The sequence below is a fragment of the Stylophora pistillata genome, chromosome 11, assembly GCF_964205215.1.
Source record: "Stylophora pistillata chromosome 11, jaStyPist1.2, whole genome shotgun sequence".
Classification (NCBI taxonomy): Eukaryota; Metazoa; Cnidaria; class Anthozoa; order Scleractinia; family Pocilloporidae; genus Stylophora; species Stylophora pistillata.
Window position 1 is genome coordinate 15,448,882 of NC_142529.1, and position 12,870 is coordinate 15,461,751.

Below are 12,870 nucleotides of genomic sequence, written 5' to 3' on the forward strand. Positions count from 1 at the left end.
CATGTGTTGCGATCTAAACGGGAAGAAAACGTACCTTATGTAACCTTTGCCTCTCTCTCCAGCCAAGAAGTTGACAAACCATACACAAGCCTCACTGTTGTTCTTTACTATGGCCCCAACACACGAACACCACTCCTCTGTCTGTGTTCTAAATATTACAGATCTTGTAAATACTAAGCATTGCAATGTAAACATCGTGCTTTAATATTTTCCTGATGAAAACTTTGTCTAATCATTGGCTATGGTTTGGCAAAGAGGTGATGAACTTAAACGGAAATTAGAAGTAACTACGAAAAGAGTTATGCTAATAATTCAATAATAATTTATTAATTCATAGTGCGCTTTTTAGCATGCAATGATCAAAAGCGCGTAACGCTCTAAATGATGAAAAGCGCATAATGCTCTAAAGACAACTGTTTGGTAATCACTCACCTGAGTTTCTTCGTCGTTCTAAAGTAGGTATTAAATAAGAACTGAACAGCAAGCTGCAGACTGCAAACGGACAGGATGGCGAGCTTATCAGATGACGAACTTCTCTATAAAAATTAATATAATACTGAAGTCACTACCATGACAAGATTTCTGAAGGACAAAAAACCTAATCAGTAGAAAAACTTCGAGAAAATATTAACAGATAGATGCTTAGATTACACAAGAGGGTAACGAGGAGGGGGGAGGGTTAGGTGGGGCTAGGTAAGGGATACACCTTTTGTAACATTTGCAGGATGTCTCAAATATTTCTGCAAGCCGTTTCGGCTCCTTTAAAGAAATTTGATTTAGTGTACGACTTACCGCATTGCAAGATGCCAGGTTGAGGACAAATCTGAAGTAATCCACGTTATAAACATCTCTATTTTGCATGAATTGAAGGTTTTCAGTGTGAACCTAAATCGACATGAAAACAAATTCTGCTTTGTAAGTTTTCCACAAATACCAAATGATGCCGAGTGAGTTACTGAATTCCTATCAGTCTAATACAGCAATGGTACTACAAAAGTTAAGTAATTATGGAAAAAAGATTCATGAACCAACCACTCTCTGGATAGAAGCTGGCATTTTGTCCTTAAAAATGCCTTTTTTTTCTCCTTTTTGAAGTAACGCTGTTAGCTGACTTAGACCGTCTGTCCGGGTGGGTGACGGGGGACCTGAGCTTGAGGATATCGAGGATGAGGATGGGGACGGTGGAGAGGACCTGGGTATAAAATAACAGGAAAAAATGAAGTTGGGAAAGAAGGGAAGTAAGGGTGAGCGGGGGAAAATTTAGCGAGAACAAAACGGATATTTTTACTCTCAATGAAGAATAAAATCTCCTTTCTACGTTTCACGGAAACGAAGAAAGAAAGAAAGAGAATATACAGTTTAATCTACGATTTTGTAAATCATCCTCCATTGGGAATTAACCCGTGAACAAGAGCTCAGTTGGAGAAGCTAAGTGCACTTGTAGTTACACACGCACTACGCTTTCGGCGCGATTCCCTTCCGCGCAACGCAGAAAAATGTCCGATCCCTCCTTCCCGTTAGGGCCTCTGATTGGCTAATTTAATAGTATGTCCCACAAGTGGTATTCAGCAACTGCACCCATACCTCAGACCTACATCATGTCGCACCAGTCCACTGCCATCACCAGCAGCGCCGTACTGAGACTTGAGTTTGTCTGAGGACTCATAGAAAAGCATGTAGCCATTCCAGTAGCGATGTCGAGTTTCGGGATAACTGTTTACTGCAAGCACACGCGTAACTTCACAATTAGCAAAAATGTCATATACTTTTTTTGCCAGGCATTTAAACATCTACTAGCTTTCTTGAAGACATAACAGCAATCTCACTTGAGATATCATATCAAAAATGTCTTCCAACTTCAATCAAAGTCAAACTAAAATTCAGGATAAAAATCTTGAGGTTTCCCCTTACAAGTTATCTCCTTGTCAAAGATTTGCCTGCCGTTTCTCCTAGAAATAACTGAAGGCGGAAAAATAGAGTGAAAAAATCTATTCTATATTGCTAGATGGAGAAAAAACGTAGAGGAAGTTTCTTGAACACGAAAACAAGCTAAGTCAGCCATTAAGGAAAGCCAAGCACATTCTAAATTCCCTGCACAAGAATATTGATTCCTGGGCCTCCGCGTTATGCGGACTATACACTCAGTTTCCTCGGCTCGACGAGATACTACTAGCATCATAAGTAATGGGCTTCGCTGTGCGTGCTTCGCACGCGCTAGGAGCTCCGCTATTATTCTACCTGCTTTAATTTTGAGGGTAGAGATGTTAAAGTCGGGTATTAGAGGCTCTTTGAGACTAGTAGAACGAAAGCTCAGTGTCAAGCTTCTTGCTCATATGTTGTTACTGGCTCTGGAAGATAAATCTCCTTAATGAGCCAAAGTGCTTTCAAGGTTTAATTATTACAGTGATCTTATCATCCAACAAACAGAATCTTGTTTTACTGGTTAGAGGGGAATATTGCGATGTGCAGCTCTAATTGTATTCAAATTTGTTACTCACCAGTGTCGTACACTGTAGCTTTGTAGGTGCCTCCAAAACATTCCGCTTCTAGTGTGTCCTCGTTCATTTCAAATTCCTCTACAAAGATGTCATTGAACTTGTACCACTTTTCTTTGTTCTCGCTGTCATTTGCAAAATTCCTTTAGGCAAAAATATGCAGGAGAAAGGGAATGGAAAAAAAATTAAATAAAGGAACAAAAAAATGTAAGTCACCAACACATGTTCGAAACAAACACCAGGATTCGTATACTTTCAAAATCCTGAAGTTCCATGACTTCTTCCATGATATCTTTGGTTTCCATAACCCACCATCAATTACCAGCTACTGTTCGAGGCTCGTGAAAATAACGGAGAGTGAGAAAATCGATCGAGGGACATGTTTCTTAAACCACTGTTAATCACTAAGTGATGGTATTTCTTGACTTTGATCTTCAAAGAGTTTCCAGGTCTGATGAGTGATATTGTAACATTCAACGACTTTTCAGCTATTCAATGACAGGTGCGAATCCAAAAATACATGCCCTTCTCTGCCCACAAAATTTTAGCATAAATCTAATGGCGGTCTATCACGTTGTGATCTCATTGGTCACACTTCTCGCTATCTAAGCCGTGATAGAGAGTGGGTAAAGTGAGCTTACCTTGTTGATAAGTTTTGAGCGACTAATAAATTTACACTTAACTATGACATCGTTTCCTAGTGATTACCAAGCGTAATGTTTGTTTCGGGCTTCACCTTCAACGACTATCACACGATTGGAATCTTGAGCTCATAAACTACATGCTAAAAGGTTTGATTTAAACTAATGGAAAGTTTCACAACACGTAAACCATTGCCAAACACACAAAAACCAAAATTGCAAATTCCACCTTCCACCCCGAAAACAGTGGCCGAGGAGCGACCCCCCCCCCCCCCCCCCCCCCGTGAGAAAGCTTAATTATTTCATGACTTCAAGTTCGGCAAAAGCAACAATCCCCAATTGAGCTCGGGTAAAATCTGAGGGGAAATTTATTTCCATAACTTTTAGGAATCGTATATACGAGATTAAGAATTATTCTCCAACTGTACTAAGTAGAGTGCAAATAATGCGTGTATCGAAGACAAATATCGCAGTTGGTTATTTTGAAAAGCCTGTCAAACTGGTCGGCTGCGCATGCTAAGCTTCTCTTTCTGCTCAGCTTTGTTCGCCTAATAACAGAATGCACATAAGGTAAAGCAGCTGGATAATAAATAACATTATATAGGCTTTGGTTTGAAGAGTCGTCGAGTATTCTATATCGTTGATCGTAAAACTCGTAAAAATACTTAGCGATAGCACTCACACCAAAACGTTGATAAGATATATGTATCCACAATATCATTGTATCAGGTCAACATAAAGCATGATCACATTATCAGCAACAGAGCTCAGCGACAGAGCTCAGCTACAGAGCTCAGCTACAGAGCTCAGCTACAGACCTTCTGTCCTTAATGAACGAGTAGTAATGCCCCGCATTTGCTTGTCCACTGTGAACAATGACTCCTACAAGCTCGTACTGAATCTCGGGTGCATTAACAGATACAGTGGAGTGAAGCGAAGAGGAAGATGCAGACATATGTAGATCTGTGATACTTCCACTTTCACTGTCTGTATCAGCCTGTAAGTTTGTCATTGACTCCCGTCTTGACACTCCATCCGTAGTGTATGGTTCCATGTTTAAAAGCCAAGGAAACTGGTAAAATAATGAAAGTTATTTTCAACCGGAGTATCTTGTGGAAAAGAGCTACAGCCAATAAGCCCTCACATCTTGCATTGTTGCTTTTTTAATAGGAGGTTCGATTGGCTAAGCCTCGAGAGAAATGTGATTCAAACATTCTAACCATCTGTTTAAATTCGAGGGGTTTTAAGTTTTACCCGCACAAGGAAAAGTAAAATTTTGTTTAGCTGTGTGGGAACGCTTATCGATCACTGAATTAACTGCCTTCGTTTGTTCCCAAGAGACGTAGAACATACAGAGTAAAAAAAAAGAGTCTTTCGAAAACCAGTCGACTTAAAACTAGCGGTTTCTCCTCGTGGCTTCACCTCTCTCACGCGCCTCAGTTGCTCTAGGGCGCTCAGAGAAAACCAGCCAAACGCTGGCTAGAATACCCGCTACGCCTTAACTTTACACATTCAATAGTGCAAGTATCTATTGACGTGGTATAAATTTACCTCAAAGTGATCGTCAAACTTGAGTGCTCTACCAGCCTCCCAGTCATACCCAAATCTCTTCAGTTGAATCACGAGAACCGGAGGGAGGCTCTTGATACACATGCGCTTTACGGTAGTCCGCTGAAATGGTAATATTTGCGATAAAACAGTGAAAACCACCCAAATGTACTCAGAATTTGTGGATCAGCCAAGATGTCAGCTAATCGACATATTTTTGGCAAATCTTGCTATCACCTGCGATCTGCGATCTATTATTCGACAGACTCGGGGCAACATAATAAATATTAAAATACAGATTTTAAGAGGGGACCTCTATCTCTCTATGTGGCTTAGGGAGGGTCCTCTGAAGAAAAATCAACTCAAAATCTATAGAAAAAAGTACAACTTAAATAAGACTAAAGGTAAGACAACTAAGTTTTAATAAAAGACCCTGTTAAAGTTCCCATCATAAATTGAGCAAGGCACAAGTTTTGTTTTGTTTTTTGTTTTTTTTTTGGTTCAGCAGTGAAGCCCAATCGATAAAAGCTCTAGAGTACGCTGTACGTCTTCCTCAGTCTGTTCGCGGCTTAGGAAGTCTTGGTAGAAAGCCATTTCTAGTGTTGTAACGGATCAATGTCAGTATTATGACAACTTCGCACCCACCCTCCCCCTCTCCCCAAACCCTAACATTTTATCAGTTGACTGTTGTCGGGTTAGGGGAGGGGTGGGTGCGGGTTCATACTCAATACAAGTGATGCATATAAACTTACCCTTTCATTGCACTTTTCGCAGAAGTAAGCATTGTCCCCTTCAAGTATCTCGCCATTTACAAACTGTTCTAGGGAGTCTTCCAGCCTGTGGTTTTTGACAGTCACTTGTAAAGAATGAAAAGCTTCTTCTCTTTCATACCTATTAACCAGGAAAGTCACTAATTTACCACCAGGTTACCATTTCACATATGATGTATGAAAGTCACTTCAGAGCCACTACTATTACCAATGCCACATGAATAGATTAACTAGCCCCGTCATAGCAAACGACCAATGATTTAATTAAATTCTGCCAATCAGTGCTCAGGACTTTAGCAAGCATAGGAGTCATTTTTTCGTTTCTAACAATCCGATTGATCAATCCGATTGGTCAATCCGATTGGTCAATCCGATTGGTCATTTTATGGTGAAACAACTCGGTAATGTGAAACCCAAAATTTGACCAACCTATAAAATATTTGCAAATTGACTTACAACACGGAAAGAACATAACAGAATGAATGCTCACCTGTGATTACAATCTTTACAAATTTTCTGATCAGCAAACATACCACAAAATGTTTTTTTGAATAACTGCTCTTGTCCTTTTTGCTGAAGATAGAAAACACTACAGTTTATTCACTTGAATGACAAACAAACTATTCGTTATTTCAGATTTTAATCCAGTCTGTAAAAGATCTCTGTTTCCATACAGTTATTTGAGAAAAATATTAGATTGTTTCTTAATAGAACTAAAGCATTTCTGTCCTTGTCCATCTGGGCGATTTTCTTAAGCTTGTATGTTCATTGCTCATTCAAAATAAGCGATACTTATTCACTTACTTTCTTAAGATTGATTTCATCTGAAGATTTAAAAACATACCTAACAATCACTGAGAAAAAGAAAAAAAAACACCTTACCTTAAGGAGTTCATCAAGTTGATCCGTCAGGTTACTAAAGAACTCAAAAGCATCCTGCCAAAAAAACCAAAACAAAGTAAAACAAAACGAAACAAAGAAAAGAACATACAATTCTTTATCCACGAAAGACGAAAAAGAACGCTAACACCGTTATCTTTCGCTCAGTGGCAATTGCACATGCGTCATCCATCACACAGTAATCTCGTGCGTAGGAAATTAACGTCTCCTGCCCCTAACCCTGCAGGAGACGGGACCTCCATTTACTCGTCCCTATCCGGGAAGACTAGAATATAAGAAGACTAACCATTTCTTGATGTTATAGAAAGGTAGCATATTCTACTCAATCATTTTAAGACCCTGAGTGTTGTTCCGGCCGGGGTTCGAACCCTCGACCTCCCGCTCAACAGTCCAGCGCTATATCCATTGAGCTAACCAGGAGGCGGTTGGAGCGTACGAATGATGCGTTAGAGCTGCTCGCCGAGAACAACTCGGACTAACTTCTCGAGTGCTCCCCAAACATCTTAAGCGCTTCATATCTCGATACACGCATATCTTTATATCGTTTTCAACGCGGTAGTTGGAATGATTTTTAACCCTTTACACCTTTACATCAGAATGCAAAAATTCCACACTGTTCTCTGCACATTTCCTTAGTGGCTGACAAGAAGAGTTTGTTTAGCAATCCAGAACTTTTCTTTAGCGTTTGATAATTAACAACTATTCACCGAAGTGGAGGTGGTTTGTGGTGGATTTACCGGGCTGCAAAGCGGCGAGGTAAATATCCACCGCTAACCACCGACACTGAGGTGAATAGTTGTTTTAGGATATACTAAAACACTGAGATAATATACACCACCAAAAATTAATTTGACTGATTTCTTTGCTTTTCACGGATGCACGGGACGCCATTTTTCCCGAGTTTCTCGGAGGTAAATAGCAAAGGATATTTGGAGTTTGACTAGCCAATCAGAGCGCGCCTTCAACGCTATCCACTGTTTTAGTATATACTAATTTCCTTTATTCTCGTGACCCTAAGGTTTGATTCCCAAGGGTGATATTGTTACGCGATATTAGATGCTGGTCAATCTCAGCGGCAAAAGAATTAAGAGAACTTCATCTGTCAAGGTTCAATGGAAACACAAATCATCAGTCTACACAGTAAGGATTCAAAACACGCTTAGACGATTTAAAATACCTCCACTTACTCCTGACCATGTTGCAAACTATAATTAATGACCCATTTGATCTACCTGTTGCTCGCGAACATTGACTGGTTGGCCCCATAGCTTGAAACATTTCCAAAATTGCTCTGGGGCAAAGAACTGTAACTTGCTGTCCATCAAGTGGCCAAATAATGATTGAACTTGGAAAAAGACGCTGCGAAGAGTACACAGGATGAATGGACAAGAAAGTCTAATAAATGTTACGAAAACACTCACATATCAGGTAGAGGAATTGAATTACGGGTTTCCACGATTTACTCACTAATTTGCGCAAATTTTTGCGTCAAATAAAAAAATGGTATAAAACAGTTGTACAACACTATATCGCGGTATACCATGAAATATGCCAACTGTAAATAGCATTTTCTTGGCTTAAAAACGCGACGAGACGCTCGTGTGTACACAGAGAATATACGTGCGACTCGTAGGATATTCCATCGTATATACTACGACTAAATGCCCATTTCGAGAATTATTCGCTTGGTGTTGAATTTCTCCCTCGAAGCGTCTACTTTTTCCAGCAGTCGAGATCGACTTCGCACTTTGTCTCGATGACGCGCCTTAACTCTGACAAACCAGAACTCGGAAATGGGATACTGAAAGCATTCTATGACTAGAATACATCACACTCTGATGTTAGACACTGAGAACAATTTAAGCACGCCACCCCTTGTGCACGACATTGTGAGGATATTGTTCAGAAAAAAAATGAAATGAGAAACCAAGAAGACAGACTCATGCAAGACATTGTGCAGCTATGTTGTTAAATACGCTCTGCAGGAATATGTCAATTAACAATTATGCGCCGAAGGCGAAGGGAATGTTGTGGAATAATCCCCGAGACGAAGTCGAGAGAATTACTCAACAACATGCACTCAGCCTGAGGCAAATAGTTGCTTTAGTATAATTGCTCAGGAGCTTTGAATTCTGTTGTAACTTGTCGAAACCATGGTTACAATTGTTTTGATTACTCTTACCACGATAAGCAGCCAGTTTCAACTCAAATTCAACAGATTTTTTTTTTCATTTAGTCAGAAAAAAATTAATAGTTTTTCTTTTGGAAATATTACGCCAAACTTAGTAGCACCTTCTGACCTCTTCAGGAATTGTAATTTCCTCTATCGCGATTACCGCTCGTGCGTAACACTGACAAAACCCGAGGCAGCCATTTTGAAATTTTAGCGCCCTTGCCATGATTACCTAGCGAGAGGTAATTAAAACGATAGATGACGCAATCCTTGACTAATCAGAGTGCGCGAATCTTTAATCATCGTAGCAATTATACTAAACACCGATAAAGCATCGTAAAGTAACAAGAATATCATACCTTTCTCTATCTGGATGAAAATCATCAAATGATAAAATTGCCTATTGTACGAGAAAAAATAGAAATTCCCTCTATAGACTTCCATATGATATCGTTACATACCTTTACAGTAATCGTATGCTTCAGTCTTGTTAACACTCGAAGCAAAACCCTCCACCTTATCCCGTCCAAAAGTACCCGAAATACTCAGCTATTCGAAAACCCCTACGTGGTTCAATCACCTTGGTGACCAAACTCTAATTGATAACCTACGATGTTTTACTTCACGTTGATTCTGTTTAACACACGAAAAGACAGTTTTGTCGCCAACAACTTTATTTCAGTTAACAAACGACTCACCACTGTCACAATGGAACGAAACTAAAAATTCAAGTATATGTCGTCTTCTGGTTAACTATTTAACGTATAGCTGGCTAAGAGTGGCTTTTATTGTCTTTCTGACCCACCTCTCTTAGTCCTGGTTGCATGTATAACTGTTGAAGAACAGAGTTCATATAACATGTTGCTCCGGCATTCTTGAGACCAACAAATCCACACTGCGCCCTTGGGGCAACTGGAGGCTGAAACTAAAAGAAAGGAGAACAGTATCGCTGTTAGCTGCATCCTTACGACTTACAGCAAGACGAGGATTGTCAGTTTTTAAAGGCTGAAAAGGAAAGTTATGCACTTTTTGTTCCCATATCATGTCACTAATGAGTAACCCACGTTTTCACCCTCTAGATTCAGGGAATGTCTCCCCTCTTCTTAATGTCGCTTTGATTGAGTGCGTGATTTGAACTGACGTAAAGTTTTGGCGAACAAAACACAAAACACACCAACAAGAGTTTTCGGAATTTGCCCTTTCAGTTTATTTTGATTTTATTTTTTTCAAATGTAGAGTTTAAGAATTTTCTAACGACTAATCCACAAAACTTGGTTTCGTTCTTTCTAAAAAAAAAGTTCACGTGCACAAAACAATTCAAGTTGATTTTACAACTTATTTTGGATGAAATCTTAGGTATTTCTGTCTTAAAGCAGTATTTACAACCATAAAAGAAGAAAGATTTTCGTTTTAATACAGGTGAAGCATGGTTAATGATGGGATATCAACAAAATGAACTGAAATTATGCCACATTTCATCTACTTTTCAAGCATTTAGAAAGAGAATGACTTTCTATAACAGGCTTCAACAAATACCACAAAATAACACTCAATGTACCTCCCATTCTTTGATTGTACCAGGATCACCAATATGATGCATACTAATTAATTGGGACACAATGTAAACCAGGTTTTCAGCGCAGCCAGTGGCCAGTTCCACCAGAAGCTCATGTGCAGCCACTTGACACTCTCTGGCAACACATCTGGAACAGGAAAAAGAACGTTTAGCTCCAACATTTTTAACCAAGAAAAGGGCATAAGAAAATATACTGGCAAAAAAAAAAGATGGGCCCTAGAAGACTACGATACAATATAATAATGATACAAGAATAAATAAAATGTTTTAATTAATGTTTTGACTGTTAATACAGACTGCCTGATAAAAAATATCAACATTGAAGAAACATTTTGTTTGTCTCTTGCTCTACCGGTCAGAGTTACAGAGAACTCTATGGTGAACTTCAAACTTGTGTCTAAGCCAGAGTAATCTCTAATCCAGGCATAAAAAGCTCAGATACTAGGTTAAGAAGAATGAACGTCTTCGATAGTCAACAAAATTTCTTGAGTGGATGTAGATACTGCTACAAACCATGTCTACTAGGGTAAGTTTTGAAGACATCGCAAAACCAGAAAAAAAAAAAAACAGTTATCATAATAGCCAATCAGACGTCGAACTGAAATCACAAGGAGCTAATCAAAACTCAAAAAGTTTACATTCAAGTTCACTGGGTGGACGAGTCGAGATTAGTTTTCCCTGTGGGTCTAACTGAGTGAGAAAGCGCCATCAGTTTCTTTACGTAAAACAAGGCTACCGTGCAATACAGACATTTCAGAGTTTCTTCCCTGTTTACTTCTTTCAACGAGAAAGACTTAACAAGGCACGGTAGGAATACTACAATGCGCAAAGTTAATTATGATCTCATCTTACTTGGGGTGAACATCAATAACAGTCTCTTTAGACGGTGCACTTCTTGTGTCGAAAATTAACTTCGAAGCAGGAAAGAGAAAGTCATCTAAAAGGTCTTTTATCAACTTCTCTCCTACAAGAAAGGGAAAAAAGGTGTGAATTCCTTCCGCATCACATTTATATTCGTGAAAATAGTACTGAAGATGTTGTAATCTGTTATAAGCACTTTCACTTACCTAAACCCCTTTTGTCCACCCCTTCACAAGTGAAGAGAGTTTTAATTAATTTCAAATGGCCAGCTAGAAGTGGAAAGCTATTTTCTGCGAAATAAATATAGATTGGATGATCAAAAATATTTCCAATACTTGCTGTGATATAGTGTATAATCTGCATGTAAGCGATTTATGGGCCTTAATGATGATTTAAAAATGTTCACAATTGCACCGCACTATTAACCAAATGGTAAACACCACAGTGTACTCTTTTGAGTTATGGATGCAGGCGGGAGGTTGCTGAGTACGCGAGAAGCGTAGGAGTCGCTCGAGGCGATAGCCGAGAGCGACTCTAACCTCTTCAAAAAACATAAAAAACAATTTCTTGCGAAACATTTGCTCGCATCAGTACACCCGTGGGCAAAGAGTAGACACTGAATTGACCAATCAGAGGGCGCACTTTACGTGATTTCTGTCATAATTGTGATTGGAACCTGGATATCTCTCAAAACATCACGAGTGACCATAAATAACAAAATTCACGAGTAGTCCACGCGATTTACCTCACATTCTCAGACTACAAACTAGGAACACGTTTCTACGGTTTCAAAATGTCTTCCTTCAATTGACCAGTCACAACGAAGCGCGCCACGACAGAAGTAGCCAAAACAACTAATCTCAAGTGCTACTGAAATCTCAAAATAAGAAAAGCGAGCTGCCTGAAGCGGGGAAAACGCGGGCGACCAAGAAGCAGTTGGCTTCACTTTGAGAAAGTGGCGCGAATTTTCCAAACAAAACAAAGAGCGAAGGAAAGCTCCCGCTATACGTTCTATATTAAATTGAAGTTTGCTCAAATCCTAACATGCAAAGGAGCCTTACATCTCTAAAAGTAGATTTGAAATAAAACAGACACAAACCATTACTCAGCTTCTCGACTTATCCAGAAACGTGTGTCAACAAAGCTTTAAAAATTTTCAAGAGTTAAAACTCAAACAAATGTAGGAATACCTAAATTACTTCCACATTCAAAATTCAGCAACCATTGTATTTCATTGTCGATCATCTTGGTGGGATCGATTTTCATCAGTCTCTGCTCTGTCACTGAAACAAGAATGGTTTGGTTTGACTCGACACTGCAGAATCAACATGTATGAAATACTGGCTGTTTGTTATCGCTGGTTGCAGTGTTTTGATTCACGTCAAAAGTGGTGTTCTTTAGAGCTCTCCCCCCCCCCCCAACTGCCCCCCTGGGAAAGTCCTGTATGACGTGCCAAACAACAGGTGGAAAGGATATTCAAGCCTCTTTAACAAAGCACCGAACAAAATTGGAAACGCCATCTTCCGTTTTAAAATTCTCGAGCCGTAGACGTAGAATGAAAAGAGCTTGATATCTCTCATATTTGTTGTTAATTAAGTAATAATTTGTGCGCGACCCTTCCTTCCCTTCGAGTCCATACAAAAATTCGAAACATAAAACCTTTACATAATTATTGTACTCCACTCGCAATTCTACACTGTGGGATGAATGACCTAACGTTGCGTGAGGAAGCTTTCCAACCGTTATATATCATAAAATTTTACCACTTAAAAGAAAGTTAAAGATAAATAAGTTTTGTTTGATAATCTTAACAGTGATGAAGTGACTATCATACATCTGCTCAAACAACTACAACAACAACAACAACAATAACAACAACAGGATATCGGTGGGTTTGACCCTATGT

At 39.3% G+C, this 12,870-nt stretch overlaps 1 protein-coding gene across 2 annotated transcripts in view; it reads right to left on the reverse strand.

The window, feature by feature from the left end:
* Positions 1–12,870, reverse strand: part of LOC111333387 (ubiquitin carboxyl-terminal hydrolase 24) — a 45,354-nt gene that overhangs the window by 6,882 nt on the left and 25,602 nt on the right. The window contains exons 38-56 of one of the 2 annotated variants that reach the window (XM_088739636.1): positions 12,155–12,247; positions 11,171–11,254; positions 10,956–11,067; positions 10,086–10,230; positions 9,333–9,452; positions 8,887–8,927; positions 7,587–7,713; positions 6,337–6,390; positions 5,945–6,027; positions 5,437–5,575; positions 4,688–4,807; positions 3,955–4,208; positions 2,499–2,638; positions 1,912–1,959; positions 1,585–1,720; positions 1,033–1,192; positions 793–885; positions 433–536; positions 35–148 (exon numbers count right to left, since the gene is read on the reverse strand). In XM_088739636.1, coding sequence (XP_088595762.1) covers positions 35–148; positions 433–536; positions 793–885; positions 1,033–1,192; positions 1,585–1,720; positions 1,912–1,959; positions 2,499–2,638; positions 3,955–4,208; positions 4,688–4,807; positions 5,437–5,575; positions 5,945–6,027; positions 6,337–6,390; positions 7,587–7,713; positions 8,887–8,927; positions 9,333–9,452; positions 10,086–10,230; positions 10,956–11,067; positions 11,171–11,254; positions 12,155–12,247 — 2,167 coding nt within the window. The remainder of the gene's footprint in view (positions 1–34; positions 149–432; positions 537–792; positions 886–1,032; positions 1,193–1,584; positions 1,721–1,911; positions 1,960–2,498; positions 2,639–3,954; positions 4,209–4,687; positions 4,808–5,436; positions 5,576–5,944; positions 6,028–6,336; positions 6,391–7,586; positions 7,714–8,886; positions 8,928–9,332; positions 9,453–10,085; positions 10,231–10,955; positions 11,068–11,170; positions 11,255–12,154; positions 12,248–12,870) is intronic. The other variant, XM_088739637.1, reaches the window with a different exon arrangement.